At 41.8% G+C, this 22168-nt stretch overlaps 1 protein-coding gene and 1 pseudogene across 1 annotated transcript; both read left to right on the top strand.

Moving 5' to 3' along the window:
• The first annotated feature begins 771 nt into the window (after positions 1-771).
• Positions 772-2630, top strand: LOC124851217 (tripartite motif-containing protein 16-like). Its single transcript, XM_047338251.1, is given in 3 exon segments — positions 772-970; positions 973-2176; positions 2258-2630. Coding segments are annotated over 3 exon segments (1587 nt in total). The 3' UTR covers positions 2442-2630.
• Positions 2631-6198: 3568 nt separating this feature from the next.
• On the top strand, positions 6199-6820 carry LOC124851218 (annotated as a pseudogene).
• Positions 6821-22168: the final 15348 nt, after the last annotated feature.

Below are 22168 nucleotides of genomic sequence, written 5' to 3'. Positions count from 1 at the left end.
GCATTCATAGGGAACTGCTTTTGTCACTTCAAAACTTGAGAGATAAAATGACATCATACATAGGGGCATCTAGTTCAAACATGCTTCCTACTTGAAGATGGGAACCTCTCCATCTAACAGGCCAAAGAGCATTCTCAGGAAGAGATAACTAACAAGTAACATATTGTAATAACACTTAGGGAGTCTGAGAGTCCAGAAACCAGGCGCCGCGCTAGCTGTAAACACGCTCATTATGTTTTTACACACGTGTCAAATGATCCATGTTAACTAAATACCAACATCAAGTCTACCTACTATTGCACAACACTAGTTTTTAAAGTGTGTTCATGATTACATTTCTGTCACCTGTAGTGTTTTTATACTTTGACTCTTTCATACGTGTGTTTTAATGTATTTTTACTTGTGTTTTTCATTTGTGAAGCCCTTTGTAAGTTGTTTTTTATTCCACTGAAAAGATTCGTTAACTTTTCTGGAAACTTTGAAGAATGTGAATATTACAACCTGTGCTGTTGTGAGCTGAATGTGACAGTTCCCAGTGCAACTATTCACTTTGAAATGTGATAACACAGATACAAACTCATAACCAGCTCCTCCCAGTCAGGATATTTCTGTGTCTCCTTCACAGATGTGTCAGTGTAAGGACCAGTGAACAACAAGCCCTGAACTGTTGGAGATGAGTCACTGCAGGGAGTGAAGGAGAGAGGGAGGAGCAGAGATCTGTTTCTGTTCAGAGGAAGTGAAACTATTCTACAGTCACTGACACCAGCTGAAATGGCGCAGCAAGAAAATCAACTGGACAGAGAAAGATTCTGTTGTTCGATCTGTCTGGATCCACTGAAGGATCCGGTGACTACTGGCTGTGGACACAGCTACTGTCTGAGCTGTATTAACACCCACTGGGACAAAGGGGAGGAGAGAGGAAGCTACAGCTGCCCTCAGTGTAGACAGACCTTCACACCGAGGCCTGTCCTGGGGAAAACACCATGTTAGCTGATTTAGTGGAGGAGCTGAAGAAGACTGGACTCCAAGCTGCTCCTGCTGATCACTGCTATGCTGGACCTGAAGATGTGGCCTGTGATTTCTGCACTGGGAGAAAACTGAAAGCTCTCAAGTCCTGTTTGGTTTGTTTAGCCTCTTATTGTGAAAAACACCTCCAGCCTCATTTTCAGTCACCTCCATTTAAGAAGCACAAGCTGGTGGAGCCCTCGGAGAAGCTCCAGGAGAACATCTGCTCTCGTCACGATGAGGTGATGAAGATGTTCTGCCGCACTGATCAGCAGTGTATCTGTTATCTCTGCTCTGTGGATGAACATAAAGACCACGACACAGTGTCAGCTGCAGCAGAAAGGACTGAGAGGCAGAGAGAGCTCGGGCTGAGGAGACAAACAATCCAGCAGGGACTCCAGGACAGAGAGAAAGATGTGAAGCTGCTTCAACAGGAGGAGGAGACCGTCAATGGCTCTGCTGATAAAGCAGTGAAGGACAGTGAGAAGATCTTCACTGAGCTGATCCGTCTGCTGGAGAAAAGAAGCTCTGATGTGAAGAAGCAGATCAGATCCAAGCAGCAAACTGAAGTGAGTCGAGTCAGAGAGCTTCAGGAGAGACTGGAGCAGGAGATCACTGAGCTGAAGAGGAAAGACCATGAACTGAAGCAGCTCTCAGACACAGAGGATCACAACCAGTTTCTACACAACTACCCCTCACTGTCACCACTCAGTGAATCTACACACTCATCCAGCATCAGGATCCGTCCTCTGAGGTACTTTGAGGACGTGACAGCAGCTGTGTCACAGGTCAGAGGTCGACTACAGGACATTCTGAGTGAGAAAAAGATTTTACAGATTGTGTCTCAAGTGAATGTTTTACTGCTACAACCAGAGCTCAAGACCAGAGCTGACTTCTTAAACTATTCACAGGAAATCACACTGGATCCAAACACAGCACACAAACATCTGTTATTATCTGAGGGAAACAGAAAAGTAACAGTAATGAGAGAAGAACAGTCTTATTCTGATCACCCAGACAGATTCACTGGTTGTTGGCAGGTCCTGAGTAGAGAGAGTCTGACTGGACGTTGTTACTGGGAGGTGGAGGTGAAGGTGAGAGGACCAGTTTATGTAGCAGTCACATACAAGAATATCAGCAGAGCAGGGTACTCACAAGAATGTTTTTTTGGATACAATGATAAATCTTGCTCGTTACATTGTTATGAAAAAAGTTATTACTTTTATTATAACAGCATCAACACTCTAGTGTCAGGTCCTCTGTCCTCCAGAGTAGGAGTGTACCTGGATCAGAGTGCAGGTGTTCTGTCCTTCTACAGCGTCTCTGACACCATGACTCTCCTCCACAGAGTCCAGGCCACAGTCACTCAGCCTCTCTATGCTGGAGTTATGGTTTGTTGTGATGGAGCCACAGCTGAGTTCTGTAAACTCAAATAGACTCGAGTCATTAAAAGCAGTGATTTAAACCTGGCGGATCCTGTGTCTAGCTGGCTGATCCTGATAATAATGGCGGATCCTGTATCGTGTTGGCATCTGATAGTGGTGGTGGACCACGATGTAGGTGGCAGCTGAACATGGACTATGATTACAACAAGACTGCTTGATATATAATATTTCTCCTCAGATACTCGACCATTACTGACAATAATCCATCAATTCATTGACCTTCCATTATGCTAGAAAGTGTTTATTCTAATCAATCTTATCTTGCTGATGTTCTCCTTTACACGAGGCATCTATTGCACTTCAGTCCGTCCTGGGAGAGGGATCCCTCACATGTGGCTCTCTGAGGTTTCTATGTTCTTTTTAAACTGTTAAAATGTTTTTTTTAGTAGTTTTTCCTTTCTCTTGTTGAGGGTTAAGAACAGAGGATGTCACACCTTGTTAAAGCCCTATGAGACAGATTGTATTTGTGAATATGGGCTATACAAATAAAATTTGATTGATTGATTGATTTAGATTCTGTGTTTTTATCATTTACTTCTTTTGTCTCCATGTTTGTTGCTCAAAGTTCGTCGTCGTGACGTTTCTGCTCCGCACAGAGATCAGCTGTCAATCAAACACTGACCTTCCTGCACCACAGATATTCAGTTCTCACTTTGTAAAGACAGAATTCTACAATGACACTGACATGAATGTGTTTGAAAGAAATAATGTTGCTGTTGTTTTCTAAATCAATGTAGAAATAAGGTTCCCTGATGTTTTATAACCTGTATTGATCCTGATCATCATCAATGAGCTGATTATTGGTTCTTTTCTTTTCCACATGTGAGATGGAGGTGAAACAAACTGACTGTGTGTCCATGAACTCACTGAACAAGAGTCATTGAACAGACTTACTGATGAATGAATCAGAGCGTCAACATGTCCAACAGATCGACTTCACTTTGGTTTGATTATAGTCCATCAGTGTTATGGGATGTTAGGTCACATTGTAAATGTGAACCTGGTTTGTTTTTATTATTGCCTATCTCTGTAAATTGTGAATCCACTCGCCCTCATTGTATTTACATATTTAGTGAACGGGGCATATTTATCTGCTGCTGCGTAGGTTTCTGTTCTTTTTGGATTTTCATGATCTGAACTAGCAGTTCCACTGGAGAGTGTCCTGATCGAGTCCCTCTGAGGGTTTGTTCTGCTCTCATCACATTTGATAAGCTGTATTTGTGAATTTGAGAATTCAGAATCCACTCAGAGGGCAGTGTTTAACATCTGTCCCATATTTTATTCCATGTAAACCTTTAAAATCAAACAGCAGCAGAAACACTGCAAGTAGCCAAGTTACTTTCTGTTTCCTGTGGAGGGCGACAGTTTCACACCACCAGGAACAGCTACTGTCTCACAGCTCCCCTACTGGACAAACTGCTGAATGTGGTTCACGAAGAAAATATTTTGTCTGTAAAACAACAACAATACCAACACAGTCTGACAAGAGTATAACGTTGTTTACGCAATCAGGACATTATATTTGATCTGTGAGCTCGACTGACGGCCCTACAGTCAAGTCGGCACTATATACGACTTTTAAGATTGACTGTCGTTACTAATGAAAAAATCCGAAACAACACAACAATGGAAACTCGCAATTAGCATTTGTCAGTTGTCAAAACAGACGCAGCAGAGCAACACTAAACAATAACCGTTTTGTACGTTATGTAAAAACAGATTTTTTTATTATTCTTGCCACGTACAATCATCCTGTGTGTATAGAAGGTGAGACCTCTCACTTTAATAATCCTCACCCTTCACTTCCCTCTACAGTCCTTAATTTAAAGTAGGAAAATCTCTGACTGTTTGTATGTTTTGTCTTACAAGGCGTGGACACCGGCGAGCTGACAGCAACGTGGACGACTGGGAAGAGGAGACTATCGAAGCTTTTTATCAATCTAAGAAATCATTCCTCTCGGAGATCTGTAGTCCCCTCTCCCTGCAGGTAACACTCCAACACACTCTGTACATGCACATTGTCTGAAGGCTTCAACACACAACTGTGATTAATGGAACAATGTTTAATAAGTATAGTGTCACTGTGTTATCTGCAGTCAGTTGTGTGTCCGGACTGGTCCTTTTTACAAACATCCTTATTTTCTCATTTACCCATTTTATTTTGTGCAGTGGGGAATAACTTTTAAATAAACATTCAAAGTCATTACTACCTGCTCCGTCTGCGTGTTTGATTCTTTATTACATTACAGGATTACTATTAAACTGCTTTACCGATTTTACATGAAATGTTTGTGAAGGTATGAGGTATGAGGGACCAAGTGAAGAACCTATGATTTAGAGCAGGTCCAGGAATTTTATTTCTTAACATGGGTGGGTTTGGACTACACTTAGATTTAACATTTTCTTATTTTAACAAATGGATGATAATGTAATTATGCATCTTTATGATCAGAATGAATGGTTTATTATTGCTGGAATTAAGACAGTTTTCTATCAACCGCTCACAGTCATTAGCATCAGTGAAAGCATATTTGCTTTTTGGAGTGGGGAAAGAAAAAAATATTTCCACTCCATCATTGGTGGAAATATATTTAAAGATTTTAAATTTGAAATACATCTAGGTTTGATTGGGTCTTTAGTTTTTTTCAGTTTGGGTTTAAAACACGTCTGTGTGATGTATTCTGATTCTCATGTTCATGTGGAGCTGGTAACCAAGGTACTCTTTATGATCCTGCTGTGATTTTAAACACATGGCAAGAATATATAGTTTTATCTAGGATGTGTGAGATCCAGTCACATTCAGAACAAATCACATCTCATAAACACATTAAAGTCCTCACCACTGCCAACACAACACTGACTGCCAATAGAGGTCGATGTTTCTGAAGTTTAAGGTCTGGAAGCATTCTCTTCTGCATGAAGGTAAAAGTTATGTTTCACTTTTCTCATAGATTTTAAAATCTAACTCAAAAACCATTTACTCTGCTATTATTTAAAAAAGCTAAACAAAATTTTGTATGAAAACAAAGCAGTTCTGCAGAAAGTCACCAGACAGGGAACAGTTGGTCTTTGTTTTGAGATGTGCTTTATAAATAAAGATGTGATTTATTATTATGAAATGCATCTATTTGATTTGACTTTCATTGTTACTGTATGTTGTGAATGAAGGATAACACACTCTGCCTCTCACTGAAAGCTCCTCTTAACACCAGGTATGAACAGGCCGCTGTGAAATGCAGTAAATCCTGAAAAACCAACAACACAACCAGCTCCTCCCAGTCAGAATATTTCTTTGTCTCCTCCCTTCACAGATGTGTACGTGTAAGGACCAGTGAACAACAAGCCCTGAACTGTGGGAGATGAGTCACTGCAGGGAGTGAAGGAGAGAGGGAGGAGCAGAGATCTGTTTTTCAGAGGAAGTGAAACTATTCTACAGTCACTGACACCAGCTGAAATGGCGCAGCAAGAAAATCAACTGAGAGAGAAAGATTCTGCTGTTCGATTTGTCTGGATCTACTGATCCGGGGTGACTACTGGCTGTGGACACAGCTACTGTATGAGCTGTATTAACACCCACTGGGACAATGAGGATGAGAGAGGGAGTCACAGCTGCCCTTCGTGTAGACAGACCTTCACACCGAGGCCTCGTCCTGGTGAAAACACCATGTTAGCTGATTTAGTGGAGGAGCTGAAGACTGACTCCAAGCTGCTCCTGCTGATCACTGCTATGCTGGACCTGGAAGATGTGGCCTGTGATTGCTGCACTGGGAGAAAACTGAAAGCTCTCAAGTCCTGTTTGGTTTGTTTGGTGTCTTATTGTGAAAAACACTCCAGCCTCATTTTCAGTCACCTCCATTTAAGAAGCACAAGCTGGTGGAGCCTCGGAGAAGCTCCAGGAGAACATCTGCTCTCGTCATGATGAGGATGAAGATGTTCCTGCCGCACTGATCAGCAGTGTATCTGTTATCTCTGCTCTGTGGATGAACATAAAGACCACGACATGTGCTACAGCTGCAGCAGAAAGGACTGAGAGGCAGAGAGAGCTCAGCTGAGGAGACAAACAATCCAGCAGGGAGTCCAGGACAGAGAGAAAGATGAAGCTGCTTCAACAGGAGGAGGAGGCCGCCAATGGCCTCTGCTGATAAAGCAGTGAAGGACACAGTGAGAAGATCTTCACTGAGCTGATCCGGTCTGCTGAAGAAAAGAAGCTCTGATGTGAAGCAGCAGATCAGATCCCAGCAGCAAACTGAAGTGAGTCGAGTCAGAGAGCTTCAGGAGAGACTGAGCAGGAGATCACTGAGCTGAAGAGGAAAGACTATGAACTGAAGCAGCTCTCAGACACAGAGGATCACAACCAGTTCCTACAATAACCACCCCTCACTGTCACCACTGTAAGTGAATTCCACACACTCATCCAGCATCAGGATCCGTCCCTCTGAGGTAATTTTGAGGACGTGACAGCAGCTGTGTCACAGGTCAGAGGTCGACTACAGACATTCTGAGGAGACAGGGACAAAGATTTTACAGATTGTGTCCTAAGTGGATGTTTTACTGCCACAACCAGAGCCTGCACCAGAGCTCTTAAATATTCACAGAAATCAAACTGGATCCAAACACAGAATAAACATCTGTTATTATCTGAGGGAAACAGAAAAAGTAACAGATATGAGTAGAGAATAGTTTTATTCTCTAATCACCCAGACAGATTCACTGTTTGGCCTCAGGTCCGAGTAGAGTCTGACTGACGTTGTTACTGGGAGGTGGAGATGGAGGTGGAGGTGATAGGAGGAGTTTGTGCAGTCACATACAAGAATATCAGCAGAGCAGGAAACTCAGATGAATGTAGATTTGAGTCAATGATAAATCTTGGTCTTTACAGTGTAATGGAGACAGTTAGCAGACTTTTTTTTTATAACAGCACCAACACTCCAGTGTCAGGTCCTCTGTCCTCCAGAGTAGGAGGTACCTGGATCACAGTGCAGGTGTTCTGTCCTTCTACAGCGTCTCTGACACCATGACTCTCCTCCACAGAGTCCAGACCACATTCACTCAGCCTCTCTATGCTGGAGCGTGGTTGGTTATTCTGGATCCACAGCTGAGTTCCGTGAACTCAACAGACTTTGAGTCATTAAAAGCAGTGATTTAAAACCTGAGGATCCTGTGTCTAGCTGGCTGATCCTGATAATAATGGCGGATCCTGTATTGTGTTGGCATCTGACAGTGGTGGTGGACCACGATTGAGGTGGCAGCTGACCGTGGACTATGATTACAACAAGACTGTTTGATATATGGAATATTTCTCCTCGATAATTTCAACCATTACTGACAATAATCCATCAACTCATTGACCTTCCATTATGCTAGAAAGTGTTTATTCTAATCAATCTTATCTTGCTGATGTTCTCCTTACACGAGGCATCTATTGCACTTCAGTCGTCCTGGAGAGGATCCTCACATGTGGCTCTTCTGAGGTTTCTATGTTCTTTTTTAACTTATTAAAATGTTTTTTTAGTAGTTTTTCCTTTCTCTTGTTGAGGGTTAAGAACAGAGGATGTCACACCTTGTTAAAGCCCTATGAGACAGATTGTATTTGTGAATACGGGCTATACAAATAAAATTTGATTGATTGATTGATTTAGATTCTGTGTTTTTTATCATTTACTTCTTTGTTCCATGTTTGTTGCTCAAAGTCTCGCCGTCAGGACGCTTGCCCGCACAGAGATCAGCTGTCAATCAAACACTGACCTTCCTGCACCACAGATATTCAAGCTCACTTTGTAAAGACACCCTACAATTACACTGGACATGAATGTGTGTGAAAGAAATAATGTTGCTGTTGTTTTCTAAATCAATGTAGAAATAAGGTTCCCTGGATGTTTTATAACCTGTATTGATCCTGATCATCATCAATGAGCTGATTATTGGTTCTTTTCTTTTCCACATGTGAGATGGAGGTGAAACAACTGACTGTGTGTCCATGAACTCATTGAACAAGAGTCACTGAACAGACTTTACTGATGAAATGAACTCAGAGCGTCAACATAACTAACAGATCGATCACTTTGGTTTGATTTATAGTCCATCAGTGTTATGGAATGTTAGGTCACATTGTAAAATGTGGAACCTGGTTTGTTTTTATTACGGCTCGCCTCTGTAAAGTTTGAATCCACTCTCGCCCTCATTGTATTTAAGCATATTTAGTGAACGGGCATATTTATCTGCTGCTGCGTAGGCTTCGTTCTTTTTGATTTCCATGATCTGAACTAGCAGTTCCACTGGAGAGTGTCCTGATCGAAGTCCTCTGAGGGTTTGTTCTGCAGCTCCCTATCACATTTGATAAGCTGTATTTGTGAATTTGAGAATTCAGAATCCACTAGAGAGGGCAGTGTTTAACATCTGTCGCATATTTTATTTCATGTAAAAACCTTAAAATCAAAACAGCAGCAGAAATACTGTAGCAGTGCTGTTACTTTCTGTTTCTGTGGAGGCCACAGATTCACACCACCAGAACAGCTACTGTCTCACAGCCCCCTTCTGACAAACTGCTGAATGTGGTTCACGTAAGAAAATATTTTGTCTGTAAAACAAATAACAATACCAACACAGGCTGACAAGAGTATAACGCTTCACGCAATGTGGACATTATATTTGATCTGTTAGCTCGACTCTCGACGCCCCACAGTCAAGTCGGCACGTTATACGACTTTTAAGATTGACTGCTGTTACTAATGAAAAATCAAACAACACAACAATGCAAACTCTGCAATTAGCATTTGTTAGTTGACAAACAGACGAAAGCAGAGCAACACTAAACAAAAACATTTTTTACGTTATGTAAAAACAGATTTTTATTATTCTTGCCACGTACAATCATCCTGTGTGTATAGAAGGTTTGACCTCTCACTTTTAATAATCCTCACCCTTCACTTCCTCTACAGTCTACATGATAAAATATTTAGGAAATGCTCTACTGCCCCCATGTGGCCAGGAAATCACTTATTGCAGGTTTAACCTATAACTTGACTTCCAGACGTGTACACATATTCGTCATGTACAGTACACATGTTGATGTGTATATCTTAGTGTACGTGCATTCCTGTGGGTTTCTTTTGTGTGTGTGTGTGTGTGTATGTGTGTGTGTGTGTGTCAGAGATTGTTGGCGTGTGTGTTACTGAGCATGAGCAGGCAGAATCTCCCACTACAGCTGTCAGAGCAGCAACAGTGTGCTTTGATGTTTCCGTCCAGGTCAGATCAAAGCCAGACACCAATTGGCTTTGATCTCATAGCCAATTAACTCACATTTAAGGAGAAACATTTCAAGGAGACGGCTGCATCAAGAATCTTTCTTCACCACGTCCTTAAACCGTGATAAGCAACCGCCAGTAGACACCCATCTAGCAAATATACTTTACAACCACTTTGTTGCACTGGATCACCTGCGTTCATCCAACATCAACAGCATCAACTGCTCAAGAGAGGAAGTAAGTTTGGTTTTTAAGCAGGAGAGAGATTTCAGGTTAAACTGTTTTTAGTTTTATCTTCAAACACAATTGTCTTTTATTTCTTCATCTTACTTTACTGTAGTTTTACAGACTTTAAAGCAGACGGTGTAAATGACTAAAATTGATCAATAATCTCTGTCTCTTTGAATATATCTGAAGGGATGGGGACTGTCCTTTACCTGTTATAGGTTTATTTGTGTCTTCCAGTCACTGAGGAAGCTGGCTGCTAAGAACAAAGCTCTGATGGAGCAGGCAGAGAACGCCTGTTCTAGCTGCAGCATCTTTCTGAAGAGGCAGTTGATGTTAAGAATGCAGCCTGGTTGCAGAAAACACCGCTCTGAAGAGGCAGGCTGTATATAACGTTGCTCTGGTTGAAGAAAACATTGTACTGAAGAAGAAGCTGATGCTGCAAACACAGTTATAAAGGAGCATGTGGCAGAGAAAGCTACTCTGGAAAACCTGGCTGCAGGAAACACTGGTCTAGCTGCAGTAAGCAATGCTCTGAAGAAGCAGCTAACTGCCGAGAACGCAACCCGAGGAAGCAGATAGCCTCTACTGCCTTCAGCTGTATCAGGCCAGAGAGGACTTGGTTAAAATTGAGAAGTCTGTGGACACAGCAAGAGCCAGAGAGGAAGAGTTGGAGAAGAAGCTCGAAGATCTAAAGACGATAACAGCGTAAGGAGGAAGAAAATCTCTCCCCTGAGCGTTGATCTTCAGCTCCAGGTCCTGGACAACGGATAGTGGAAAACGAGGAAGGGGAAATTGGAAGATCTGGAGGAAGAAGTAAACCTGATTCAGCGGAACATTGAGTCAGGTAATGCTACATCAGATCATTTTAGATTTGAATTATATGGATTGATTTGTTTCGTGTTGGAGACTTTGAAGAAGAAATGCTGAAACTTATGTTGTTTGTTCTTTCAGGAATTCGCCTTGAAGACCAATGAGTACAAAAGAAGGTTAAGAAGGAGAAGAAGGAGAAGAAGAAGCAGGAAAAGAAAGAGCAACTGAGAGAGAGAAGAAGGAGAAGGAGAAGAGGAACGAACTGAAGAAGAGAGAAGAAGGAGAAGGAGGAGAGAGAAGAAGAGAAGGAGGAGAGAGAAGAAGAAGAAGGAGGAAGATGTTCCCATGTTTTTGAGTAATCCTGCAAACTCAGGCTACGTCTAGAAAACTGATACAGGTGGGATCTATGTGACCTTGACGCGCTCTAGAGGAACATTGGTCAGCAAAACTGTGCAGGCGGAGTTGCTCAGAATCAAACATGGCAGCAGCTTGTAAGTGAAGAAACAATGAGGTGTTAGACCTTATTTCTTACAGCGTCACACTGGGATCCAAAGAAGGTTAAAGACTAATGAGTCTAACACAGACACTTCATTTTAACTGTCAATAAAAGAAAATAGTTTTCCTTGTCCTTTGGTGGTAAAACATGTGCACATCAGATTATGTGATGAAATATTTGACAGCCATGAACCACACTCACAACTTCAGTCAGCTCTTAACATTTTCATTGTCTTATCTTATTTTTTTGCATGTACTAATTCTCAAGCCATTTCAGAATTCAGCCACTTCCACCTGCCCCACCCCCAGACTCACCTGCTTCCATCAGTCATTAGTCACCCAGTATATATACCGGCTCATTTCCTCTGTTCTCTGGCAGATCGCCTAGTGTGTTTTTCTTGGCTTTCCAGGTTTATCCCTTGATTCATTGTTCTGCCTGATCTCCACTCTGACCTGCCTCTCTGGACCCTGGATTCCTGTTTTGCCTGCTCTCATCGGATTTGTTTGCTTTCTCTGACTGTCTGCCTGGCTTTTGACCCCTGATCATCCATTAAACAAGAACTCTTGCTATTCCTAAGACTGCTCTAGTGTCGTGCTTTTGGGTTCACGTTTGCCATTTTGCGCACCCTGACAATATTCAGTTCTCACTCTGTAAAGACAGAATTCTACAATTACACTGACATGAAGGTGTTTGAAAGAAATAATGTTGCTGTTTTCTAAATCAATGTAGAAATAAGGTTCCCTGATGTTTTATAACCTGTATTGATCCTGATCATCATCAATTAGCATTTGTCAGTTGTCAAAACAGACGCAGCAGAGCAACACTAAACAACAACCGTTTTGTACGTTATGTAAAAACTGATTTTTTTATTATTCTTGCCATCGCATAATCATCCTGTATGAAGGTGAGACCTCTCACTTTTAATAATCCTCACCCTTCAATTTCCTCTACAGTCCTTAAGTTAAAGTAGGAAAATCTCTGACTGTTTGTATGTTTTGTCTTTACAAGGCGTGGACACCGATGAGCTGGGACAGCAACGTGACTTCACTGGGAAGAGGAGACTATCGAAGCTTTTTATCAACGAAGAAATCATTCCCTCTCGGAGATCTGTAGTCCTCCGCAGGTAACACTCCAACACTCTGTACACACACATTGTTCGAAGGCCTCTAACACAACTGTGATTTAACGAACAATGTTTAATACATAGTGTCACTGTGTTATCTGCAGTCAGTTGTGTGTCCGACTGGTCCTTTTTACAAACATCCTATTTTCTCATTTACCCAAAGTTGTTTCTGACCATGTTTACATTTTCAGTTTTTTGTGTCTGATAACAAAAAAAAAATCTGCAGCAAGTTTTAACAATGATATTTAGAAAGTGGACCAACTCAGTCATTCATTGTGCTGTCGCTGCATTTCATGATTAATTGAAACACAATTATTAAACAATACAGGACGACATCTGCTCAGTGAATTGATTTAACTTCTCTCTCCGTCCCAGTCATTCCGTTTTTGTGTGGAAAGAGGAGAGAGGAACTTCGTCATTGATTGGAGAAGGACGACGACCACGCTGTGAATCTTGAGGTTTCTTCACAAGCCTCAACCTTCAACGTTTGCGACATCATCAAAGCCCGCCTCGCAGATCGGCAGCCACGTCGAGGGACAGGAGAGGATTCTTTCTACTGAATACTTTCTCTTTGTCTCTCACCATCATCCGCCCCCTTTCTTTCTCCGTGGAACTTGATATTTAGTAAGACAGCGTCCTCTTTTCTATTCATTAATTGGAGTCACCCACCCGAATCTCGGCCGCGTCTCTTATTGGACCTTCTTCGTCCTCTGGGTTGTTTCTGAACCAGCCTCACCATGCTAGTGTGTCACCACAGGGCAGCACAGGGGGCCGTACCGGTGTGGGGCGGAGGTGTTGTGGCTAAACAAGAAGCCTTGTTAATAAAAGTGTTGATGTGGCGCTATAGTGGCCTGTATCCTCCTCCTTTCAGACTGGGCTTTCACACAGGGAGAGGTTGTGCAGTGGGAATAACTTTAAATAAACATTCATAGTCATCACTACCTGCTCCTGTCTGCGTGTTTGATTCTTTATTACATTACAGGATCACTTGCTAAACTGTCACCGATTTCATGAAGTGTTTGTGAAGGATGAGGTATGAGGACCAAGTGAAGAACACATAGATTTCCAGAGCAGGTCCAGGAATTTGATTTCCTCTTAACATGGGCGGGAGGTTTGACCACTTAAGATTTAAGATTTTCTCATGTTAACAAATGGATAATGATGTAATTATGCAGCTTTATGATCAGAATGGTTTATTATTATGGATTAATTCCCCAGTCCTTTAAAAGACAGTTTTCTATCAACCGTTCACAATCATAAGCATCAGTGAAAGCATATTTGCGTTTTAAGTGGGAAAGAAAAAATATTTCACCCATCGTTGTTGGAAATATATTTAAAGATTTTAAATTTGAAATACATCTAGGTTTGATTAGGGGCTTTACATTTTTTCATTTGGGTTTTAAACACGTCAGTGTGATGCATTCTGACCTTCATGTTCATGTGGAGCTGGTAACCAAGGTACTTTATGATCCTGCTGTGATTTTAAAACACAAAAATACATAGTTTTATATCTAGGATGTGTGTGATCCAGTCACATTCAGAACAAATCACATCATAAAACACATTAAGTTCTCACAACTGCCAACACAACACTGAGCTGCCACTAGAGGTCGTTGTTTCTGAAGTTTAAGTTCTGAAAGTGTTCTCTCTTTTCTCTTTTGCATAAAGATCAAAGTTATGTTTCACTTTTCTCATAGATTTTAAAATCCAACTCAAAAACCATTTACTGTGTTTCAATAAAAAAAAAGCTGAGTTAAATTTTGTTTGAAAACAAAGCAGTTCTGCAGAAAGTCACCAGACAGGGAACAGTTGGTCCTTGTGCACTCACATCTCAGGTTCATCGTTGATCTGCAGGGTGAGGGAACGTGTCCCAGTTGCCGTCAGCCTCGTCACCATCTTCTTCCTCTTCTTCCTCTTCTTCCTCTTCTTCCTCACGACCGCTCTGGTCTCAGTCTCATTGCAGCTGGACGCCTTCTTCTCCATCACCATGGCAACCATTTGGTTCATCAATGGGGAGTCAAAAACTGTCACACCAGCGTCAGACGTCCTGCTTTAAAACTTGGACCCTGTATAGAGATCTATAGAGTCTTTATATAAGTCAACCATCACAGTAATGTGTGTGTGTGTGTGTGTGTGTGTGTGTGTGTGTGTGTGTGTCTCTGTCTGTCTCTGTGTGTGCCTTACTGTCTGTCTGTCGTCTTCTCAGGGATGAGTTTTGTCTTGTTGCCGGGGACGGAGGAAGAACTGGTCTGCCTGGGCGGTGGAGGGAGAGAGAGGGACGGGCCGGCAGTCGTCAGAGGACAAGATGCAGCCTGAGGCGACCCGTGTCTGGGGTCCTGCAGCGGTGGAGGCTGAAGCCCCTGACGTCGTCCCAGTACACGAGAGGAGCAGGATCATCAACAACGACTCCCAGAATGAACGCTAAATTTCATAGACCCCGCCATAAGCCCATGGTTACATCGAATCCAGCGCCGTGATTGGTGAAGAAAAGAGGAAGAGGTTATCTCTGCTGTCTACTTTTTTAGTTTTTCATTCTTCTATGAGTGAGTTTGTATTTGTTAATTTTACTAGTTCTTCTTTATTTGTTTTGAGATGTGCTTTATAAATAAATATATGATTTATTATTATTAAATGCATCTATTTGATTTGACTTTCATTGTTACTGTATGTTGTGAATGACCTCCCAGTCAGGATATTTCTGTGTCTCCTCCCTTCACAGATGTGTCAGTGTAAGGACCAGTGAACAACAAGGTGTGGACTGTGGGAGATGAGTCACTGCAGGAAGTGAAGGAGAGAGGGAGGAGCAGAGATCTGTTTCCGTTCAGAGGAAGTGAAACTATTCTACAGTCAATGACACCAGGGTGAAATGGCGCAGCAAGAAAATCAACTGAGAGAGAAAGATTCTGTTGTTCGATCTGTCTGGATCCACTGAAGGATCCGTGACTACTGGCTGTGGACACAGCTACTGTATGAGCTGTATTAACACCCACTGGGACAATGGGAGAGAGAGGGAGCTACAGCTGCCTCTCAGTGTAGACAGACCTCTCACACCGAGGTCTGTCCTGGTGAAAAACACCATGTTAGCTGGGATTCACTGAGGGATGAAGTAGACTGACTCCAAGCTGCTCCTGCTGATCACTGCTAAGTGCTGGACCTGGAAGATGTGGCCTGTGATTTCTGCACTGGGAGAAAACTGAAAGCTCTCAAGTCCTGTTTGGTTTGTTTAGCTTCTTATTGTGAAAAACACCTCCAGCCTCATTTTCAGTCACCTCCATTTAAGAAGCTACTAAGCTAGTGGTTTCGAGAAGCCCAGGAGAACATCTGCTCGGGCCACGAGCGAGGTGATGAAGATGTTCTGCCGCACTGATCAGCAGTGTATCTGTTATCTCTGCTCTGTGGATGTTACAAAGACCACGACATGCTACAGCTGCAGCAGAAAGGACTGAGAGGCAGAGAGAGTCAAGCTGAGGAGACAAACAATCCAGCAGGGACTCCAGGGACAGAGAGAAAGATGTGAAGCTGTTTCAACAGGAAGAGGAGACCGTCAATGGCTCTGCTGATAAAGCAGGAACGACAGTGAGAAGATCTTCTACTGATGATCCGTTTGCTGGAGAAAAGAAGCTCTGATGTGAAGCAGCAGATCAGATCCCAGCAGCAAACTGAAGTGAGTCGAGCCAGAGAGCTTCAGGAGAGACTGAGCAGGAGATCACTGAGCTGAAGAGGAAAGACCATGAACTGAAGCAGCCTTTGTGACAGAGGATCACAACCAGTTTCTACACAACTACCCCTCACTGTCACCACTCAGTGAACTCACACACTCATCCAGCACTGTGGATCCCGCCCTCTGAGGTACTTTGAGGACGTGACAGCAGCTGTGTCCCAGGCCGTGAGGTCGACTACAGGACATTCTGAGGAGACAGGGACAGAGATTTCTACAGATTGTGTCTCGAGAGTGGATGTTTACTGCTACAACCAGAGCCCACACCAGAGCTGACTTCAAGATAGTTCACAGGAAATCACACTGGATCCAAACACAGTAAACAAAGATCTGTTATTATCTGCGGAAACAGAAAGTAACATTAATGAGAGAAGAACAGTCTTATTCTAATCACCCAGACAGATCACTTGTCGGTCTCAGGTCCTGAGTAGAGAGAGTCTGACTGGACGTTGTTACTGGGAGGTGGGGATGGAGGTGCAGGTGATAGGAGGAGTTTGTGTAGCAGCGACACAAGAATATCAGCAGAGCAGGAAACTCAGGTGAATGTAGATTTGGATACAATAATAAATCTTGGTCGTTACATTGTTATGGAAACAGTTATATATTTTATTACAACAGGATCAACACTCCATTGTCAGGTCCTTGGTCCTCCAGAGTAGGAGTGTACCTGGATCACAGTGCAGGTGTTCTGTCCTTCTACAGCTGCCCCTGACACCATGACTCTCCTCCTCCACAGAGTCCAGACCACATTCACTCAGCCTCTATGCTGCAGCTTGGGTTGGTTATTATTCCCTGGGAGACACAGCCTGTTCTGTTAACTCAAATAGACCTGAGTCATTAAAAGCAATGATTTAGATTCTGTGTTTTTATCATTTACTTCTTTTTGTCTCCATGTTTGTTGCTCAAAGTTCGTCGTCGTGACGTTTCTGCTCCGCACAGAGATCAGCTGTCAATCAAACACTGACCTTCCTGCACCACAGATATTCAGTTCTCACTTTGTAAAGACAGAATTCTACAATTACACTGACATGAATGTGTTTGAAAGAAATAATGTTGCTGTTGTTTTCTAAATCAATGTAGAAATAAGGTTCCCTGATGTTTTATAACCTGTATTGATCCTGATCATCATCAATGAGCTGATTATTGGTTCTTTTCTTTTCCACATGTGAGATGGAGGTGAAACAAACTGATTGTGTGTCCATGAACTCACTGAACAAGAGTCATTGAACAGACTTTACTGGGATGAAATGAACTCAGAGCGTCAACATGTCCAACAGATCGACTTCACTTTGGTTTGATTTACAGTCCATCAGTGTTATGGGATGTTAGGTCACATTGTAAATGTGGAACCTGGGGTTTGTTTTTATCACGGCTCATCTTTGTAAAGTTTGAATCCACTGTCCTCATTGTATTTACATATTTAGTGAACGGGTATATTTATCTGCTGCTGCGTGGTTTTTCTGTTCTTTTATTTCCATGATCTGAACTAGCAGTTCCACTGGAGAGTGTCCTGATCGAGTCCCTCTGAGGGTTTGCTCCCGCAGCTCTCATCACATTTGATAAGCTGTATTTGTGAATTTGAGAATTCAGAATCCACTAGAGGGCAGTGTTTAACATCTGTCCCTTATTTTATTTCACATGTAAACCTTGTAGGAATCAAACAGCAGCAGAAACACTGCAGCAGCTGTTACTTTCTGTTTCTGTGGAGGGCAATGTTTCACACCACCAGGAACAGCTACTGTCTCACAGCCACTCTACTGGACAACTAATGAATGTGGTTCACGTAAGAAAATATTTTGTCTGTAAAAACAACAACAATACCAACACAGTCTGACAAGAGTATAACGTTCTTTACGTTACTGTGGACATTATATTTGATCTTGTAGTCGACTCGACGCCCTACAGTCAAGTCGGTACATTATACGACTTTTAAGATTGACTGTTGTTACTTAATGAAAAATCCCAAACAACACAAAAATGCAACTAGTAATTAGCATTTGTCAGTTGGACAAAACAGACGAGCAGAGCAACACTAAACAACAACCGTTTTTAAGCCATATGTAAAACTGATTCTTTTTTATTATTCTTGCCACGTACAATCATCCTGTGTGTATAGAAGGTGAGACCCTCTCACTTAATAATCCCTTACCCTTCATTTCCCCACAGTCCTTAAGTTAAAGTAGGAAAATCTCTGACTGTTTGTATTTTTGTCTTTACATGGACTCGATGAGCTGGACAGTAACGTGGACACTGGGAAGAGGAGACTATCGAAGTTTTTTATCAACGAAGAAATCATTCTCTCGGAGATCTGTGTCCCTCCGCAGGTAACACACTCTGTCATTCATTGTGCTATGTTGCATTTCATGATTCATTGAAACACAATTATTAAACAATAGAGACTTACATCTGCTCAGTGAATTGATTTAACTTCTCTCCGTCCCAGTCGCTCTGTTTTTGTGTGGAAAGAGGAGAGAGGAACTGCGCTTCATTGATTGGAGAAGGACGACGACCACGCTAGAATCTTGAGGTTTCTTCACAAGCCTTGTATTGGAAAAAAAAATTAACTAAGTGTGGTTTGAAACCTATTTTATAGTTGAAGAGTAATCCATGACCAGTCTGAAGACTTTATGACCTGAGCTGTTTTATGGTCTGAACTGTTTATGACCTGAAACTGCCAGACTCCTTTAGCCACTTATTTACACTCCAAAGAACGGAATGTATGTCTGGTTATCTCCTTAGGAAACACATGTAAATCAGTTGTTTGTGTTTAGATTCCTCTCTCCTGCATCTACAGAACCAGTCTGGATTGGTTCAGAGAGACAGCCTTTGTCCTCCTATAAGATCCTTGCATTTGACTGCTCTCCATCTTCACTCTGAGATCCTTGTGACTCTCTGTGTTGATCCTTTTCTGCAGAAAGCCCCTATTAAAATACAATGTGATAACTTTGCGTTTCCAGCCTCTGTATTTCCAGATTTCCATCACAATTTGGTGTCAGAAGGATCAGCACGCCTGGACGAGATCTGGACTCGTGTCTAGCTTGCTGAGTGTTTTCTTGAAAATAGTTTCCAACCTTAACCTCCCCAGTAGGACGGTTGAGATGGTGGGACCGAGACCCAAGCTCGATCGTCTCAGCACTACGATCTATCTGGTGAGGATCTGAGATTTAAGTGTATTTTTATTTATTATTTTTTTATCAGCAAACATAGTGTTAAGGAGAAGTTGGTCTAAGGGGATTGATCCTCCAGACGGTTGAAAGCCCCGTAGAATTTGTAACCAAGGTTTAGAAGAAACCTGGAAGTTAGACTGACGAGGTACCTTAAAGAGTTTTGTTAAGAGCATAAATCCACAGAAAAGGACATAATACTGAGTTGTATTTGCATTGTTGAAACAAGACTCCAAAAGCGCAGAGAACTGTAGAGAACTTCTTAAGGCACTATGATTCATGTTCAGAAAAAGGTGATATTTTAACGTATTAAATAAAGAAAAAAAAGAAGAAAACGAGAGATAAATTGAGAAGTTACCAGAGACCAAGTAAGTAAAAGGAAATTACTATTGGTTATATTATATAGGGGATATTACAACATTTTGAGGATGCTTATATTACTAAGTTTCTATTTGGCTCCTTACGATAGCGTTGAGATTGATTGAAGACTTAAAATAACTAAACTTAACATCATTTTTAAAATAAGGGGGTATAAGTAACAGTAAAGAACAATTTAAAGATTTGGATAATGGAACTGATCTGAGTAATCCCACATGAACTTTATGTGGAGGGAACTATGGTGACACAGCACTAAGTCTGATACAAGTGTGAATGAAAGAATGTGGGTTTCCAACTGGGGGAGTTTTAGTATAAGGCAGCAAAACAGCTGAGACTGAAGCGGAGGAGAAAGAAAAGTAGAGTCAGGCCAGAAAAGTAAATCTGACATTCTCAGGCAGATAGGAAGGAATGTGGAATGTGGTTAAAGAATTGCATCAAAGGGACAGAAACACACTGTTATGCCATAATGCATCAGACGTGATACCATGAAATGGTGTGCCTTTCGGCATTCAATAAATTTGCTATCAAAATATAAAATATTAAATATTGATATTTTATTATTAATATTAAATAATAACTTCAATTGATTAAAGTTACCTGGGGCATCACCCTCTTCAAAGGAAGGGGAAAAGATAGCCAATTTATTGATTAAGTCTCATAAAGGTTCTAACTACAAATTTGGAACTCTATTAACAATTAAATTAATAACTATAACCAAAATCACTATATAGATAGTTAGCTAAGTTGAAGGATATGGAGTTCTCGACAGTGTAGAGGTTGGCAAAATTCACTTATGCAACATTAATGAAAAACATTTTAGAAAGAAAACATTTATTATGAATATAATAAAGTATAAACACAAATTACTAACGGTGTACTTACTAAACAAAGATAGGTATGTGAGTATGTGTGTGTCTGTGTGAGTCAGCGTGCTTCGATGGCGGCTGGCCAAAGAAATAACACCTTTCCCCTATGTGCTCCCAAATGGCTGCTGGCCACTTTGAAGATAACACCCTGATGGGAAGAGAAGATGAGCTGAGGTTCGACAGCCTTCCTGTGGAAGGATTGTAGGAAGAGGCAGAAGAGTATTAGAAGAGACAGAAGAGGGGAGACTCTGCCTTATATTGGCCCGATGACCTCACAGGTCATGGGGTCCAGAGTGACCAATGGGAGTTGAAACCTGTGTCCCTGGGGGTTTCACACCTCTGTGTGATGTTGATGGCCCCTGTGAGACTGAGTCCTGAGGGACATGCGGCTTCAGCTTTTGGCTGCACATATAGGCAGAGCTATTCCAAAACCTGGTCCCAACAACACACTGGCAGGGACAGATAACACCAAATGTCTCAGTGTCTCAAAATGCAGGTTTTCACCTCGACTCTTCCCCTGCCGAGAAGACGACAACCAGAACAACACCAAGCTCCACCAGAAGATGTTCAACAGGCAGAGCCCAGGCTCCACAACAACCTTTTTCCAGCTAATACCATTCCAGGACCCACAATCCTTCCTTCTCATCCAGACAATGGCATGGGCACGTGGACAGATCCAGACTAAACTTATATTGAATGACCTGATGCTGTGGCCTGTTAAAACGCACAGGCATCAAGGGACTGGAAGAAGCTTAATAAAAGCACACATGCAGTTCATGCGAAGAAGATAATTAAAACATGAAGAAGAAGAAGAAGAAAAGATAGGACTGATTCTGCATAAAGCCCTTCACTGACAATGTTCAGAGGTGCATCGCGGACGCAAAGAAGAGGATTTCAAGGAAGGAGGGGAGACGCGTGTGGAATGATGATCGACATTTGTTTTCACTGCGGGAGAGAAGGGACACAGCAAAAAAAAAATTGTCCAAGGAAACAGCAACCAGGCTGATTGAACCGAGGCGGATGAGGAGAGGGAGGAACCAGCAACTTTGAACAGAGAACGAGACTGTGAGGAAAACTACACACATCTAGAGTGGTGAAATGCACCACCAACACAAATACTTACCACAGAAGTAAAAATATTTTTTTAGAGAAGAAAGATAAACTACTGATAGGAACATATGTTAAATATCAATGAGATGTATATGCTAATATGCCAACGCAATACACACTCACAGTGCTAGGGAAAGAGATTATATTCCTTTGTAGTTTTAGGTTAAACACATTTCAGTCATCAAGAGTGATATGTTTGACACACATCCAAAATGAGCGAATGATTTGTTAGATCTGTGTTAGATTCCAGGGAAGCACCGTGGTTGAAAAAAATCTACGAATTCCTTTAATATGAGTGTGATATTATAATATAATATAATATGAGGCATCACTGAAAAAATCTAAGTATTCATTTTTGCTATCCTCATGTTGTCCAATTAATTTGATGGGAAGAGATGTAATGTGTCTTGTGGGCATTTCTATCGTTTCCACCCCATCAGGAGTCATAGTGGTCCGAACGGCTGATCTGGATCCACCACAGATTTACACGTGCATTAAGTGTAATGCTGATTCACTGTTATATGCGTATGAATGGAAGCTCTGTTCATCTGTTGTCACATCAATCAACACTGATCTAGTGG

This window comes from Hippoglossus stenolepis, chromosome 2 (genome assembly GCF_022539355.2).
Source record: "Hippoglossus stenolepis isolate QCI-W04-F060 chromosome 2, HSTE1.2, whole genome shotgun sequence".
Classification (NCBI taxonomy): Eukaryota; Metazoa; Chordata; class Actinopteri; order Pleuronectiformes; family Pleuronectidae; genus Hippoglossus; species Hippoglossus stenolepis.
This window is presented reverse-complemented; position numbering and strand designations above follow the sequence as displayed.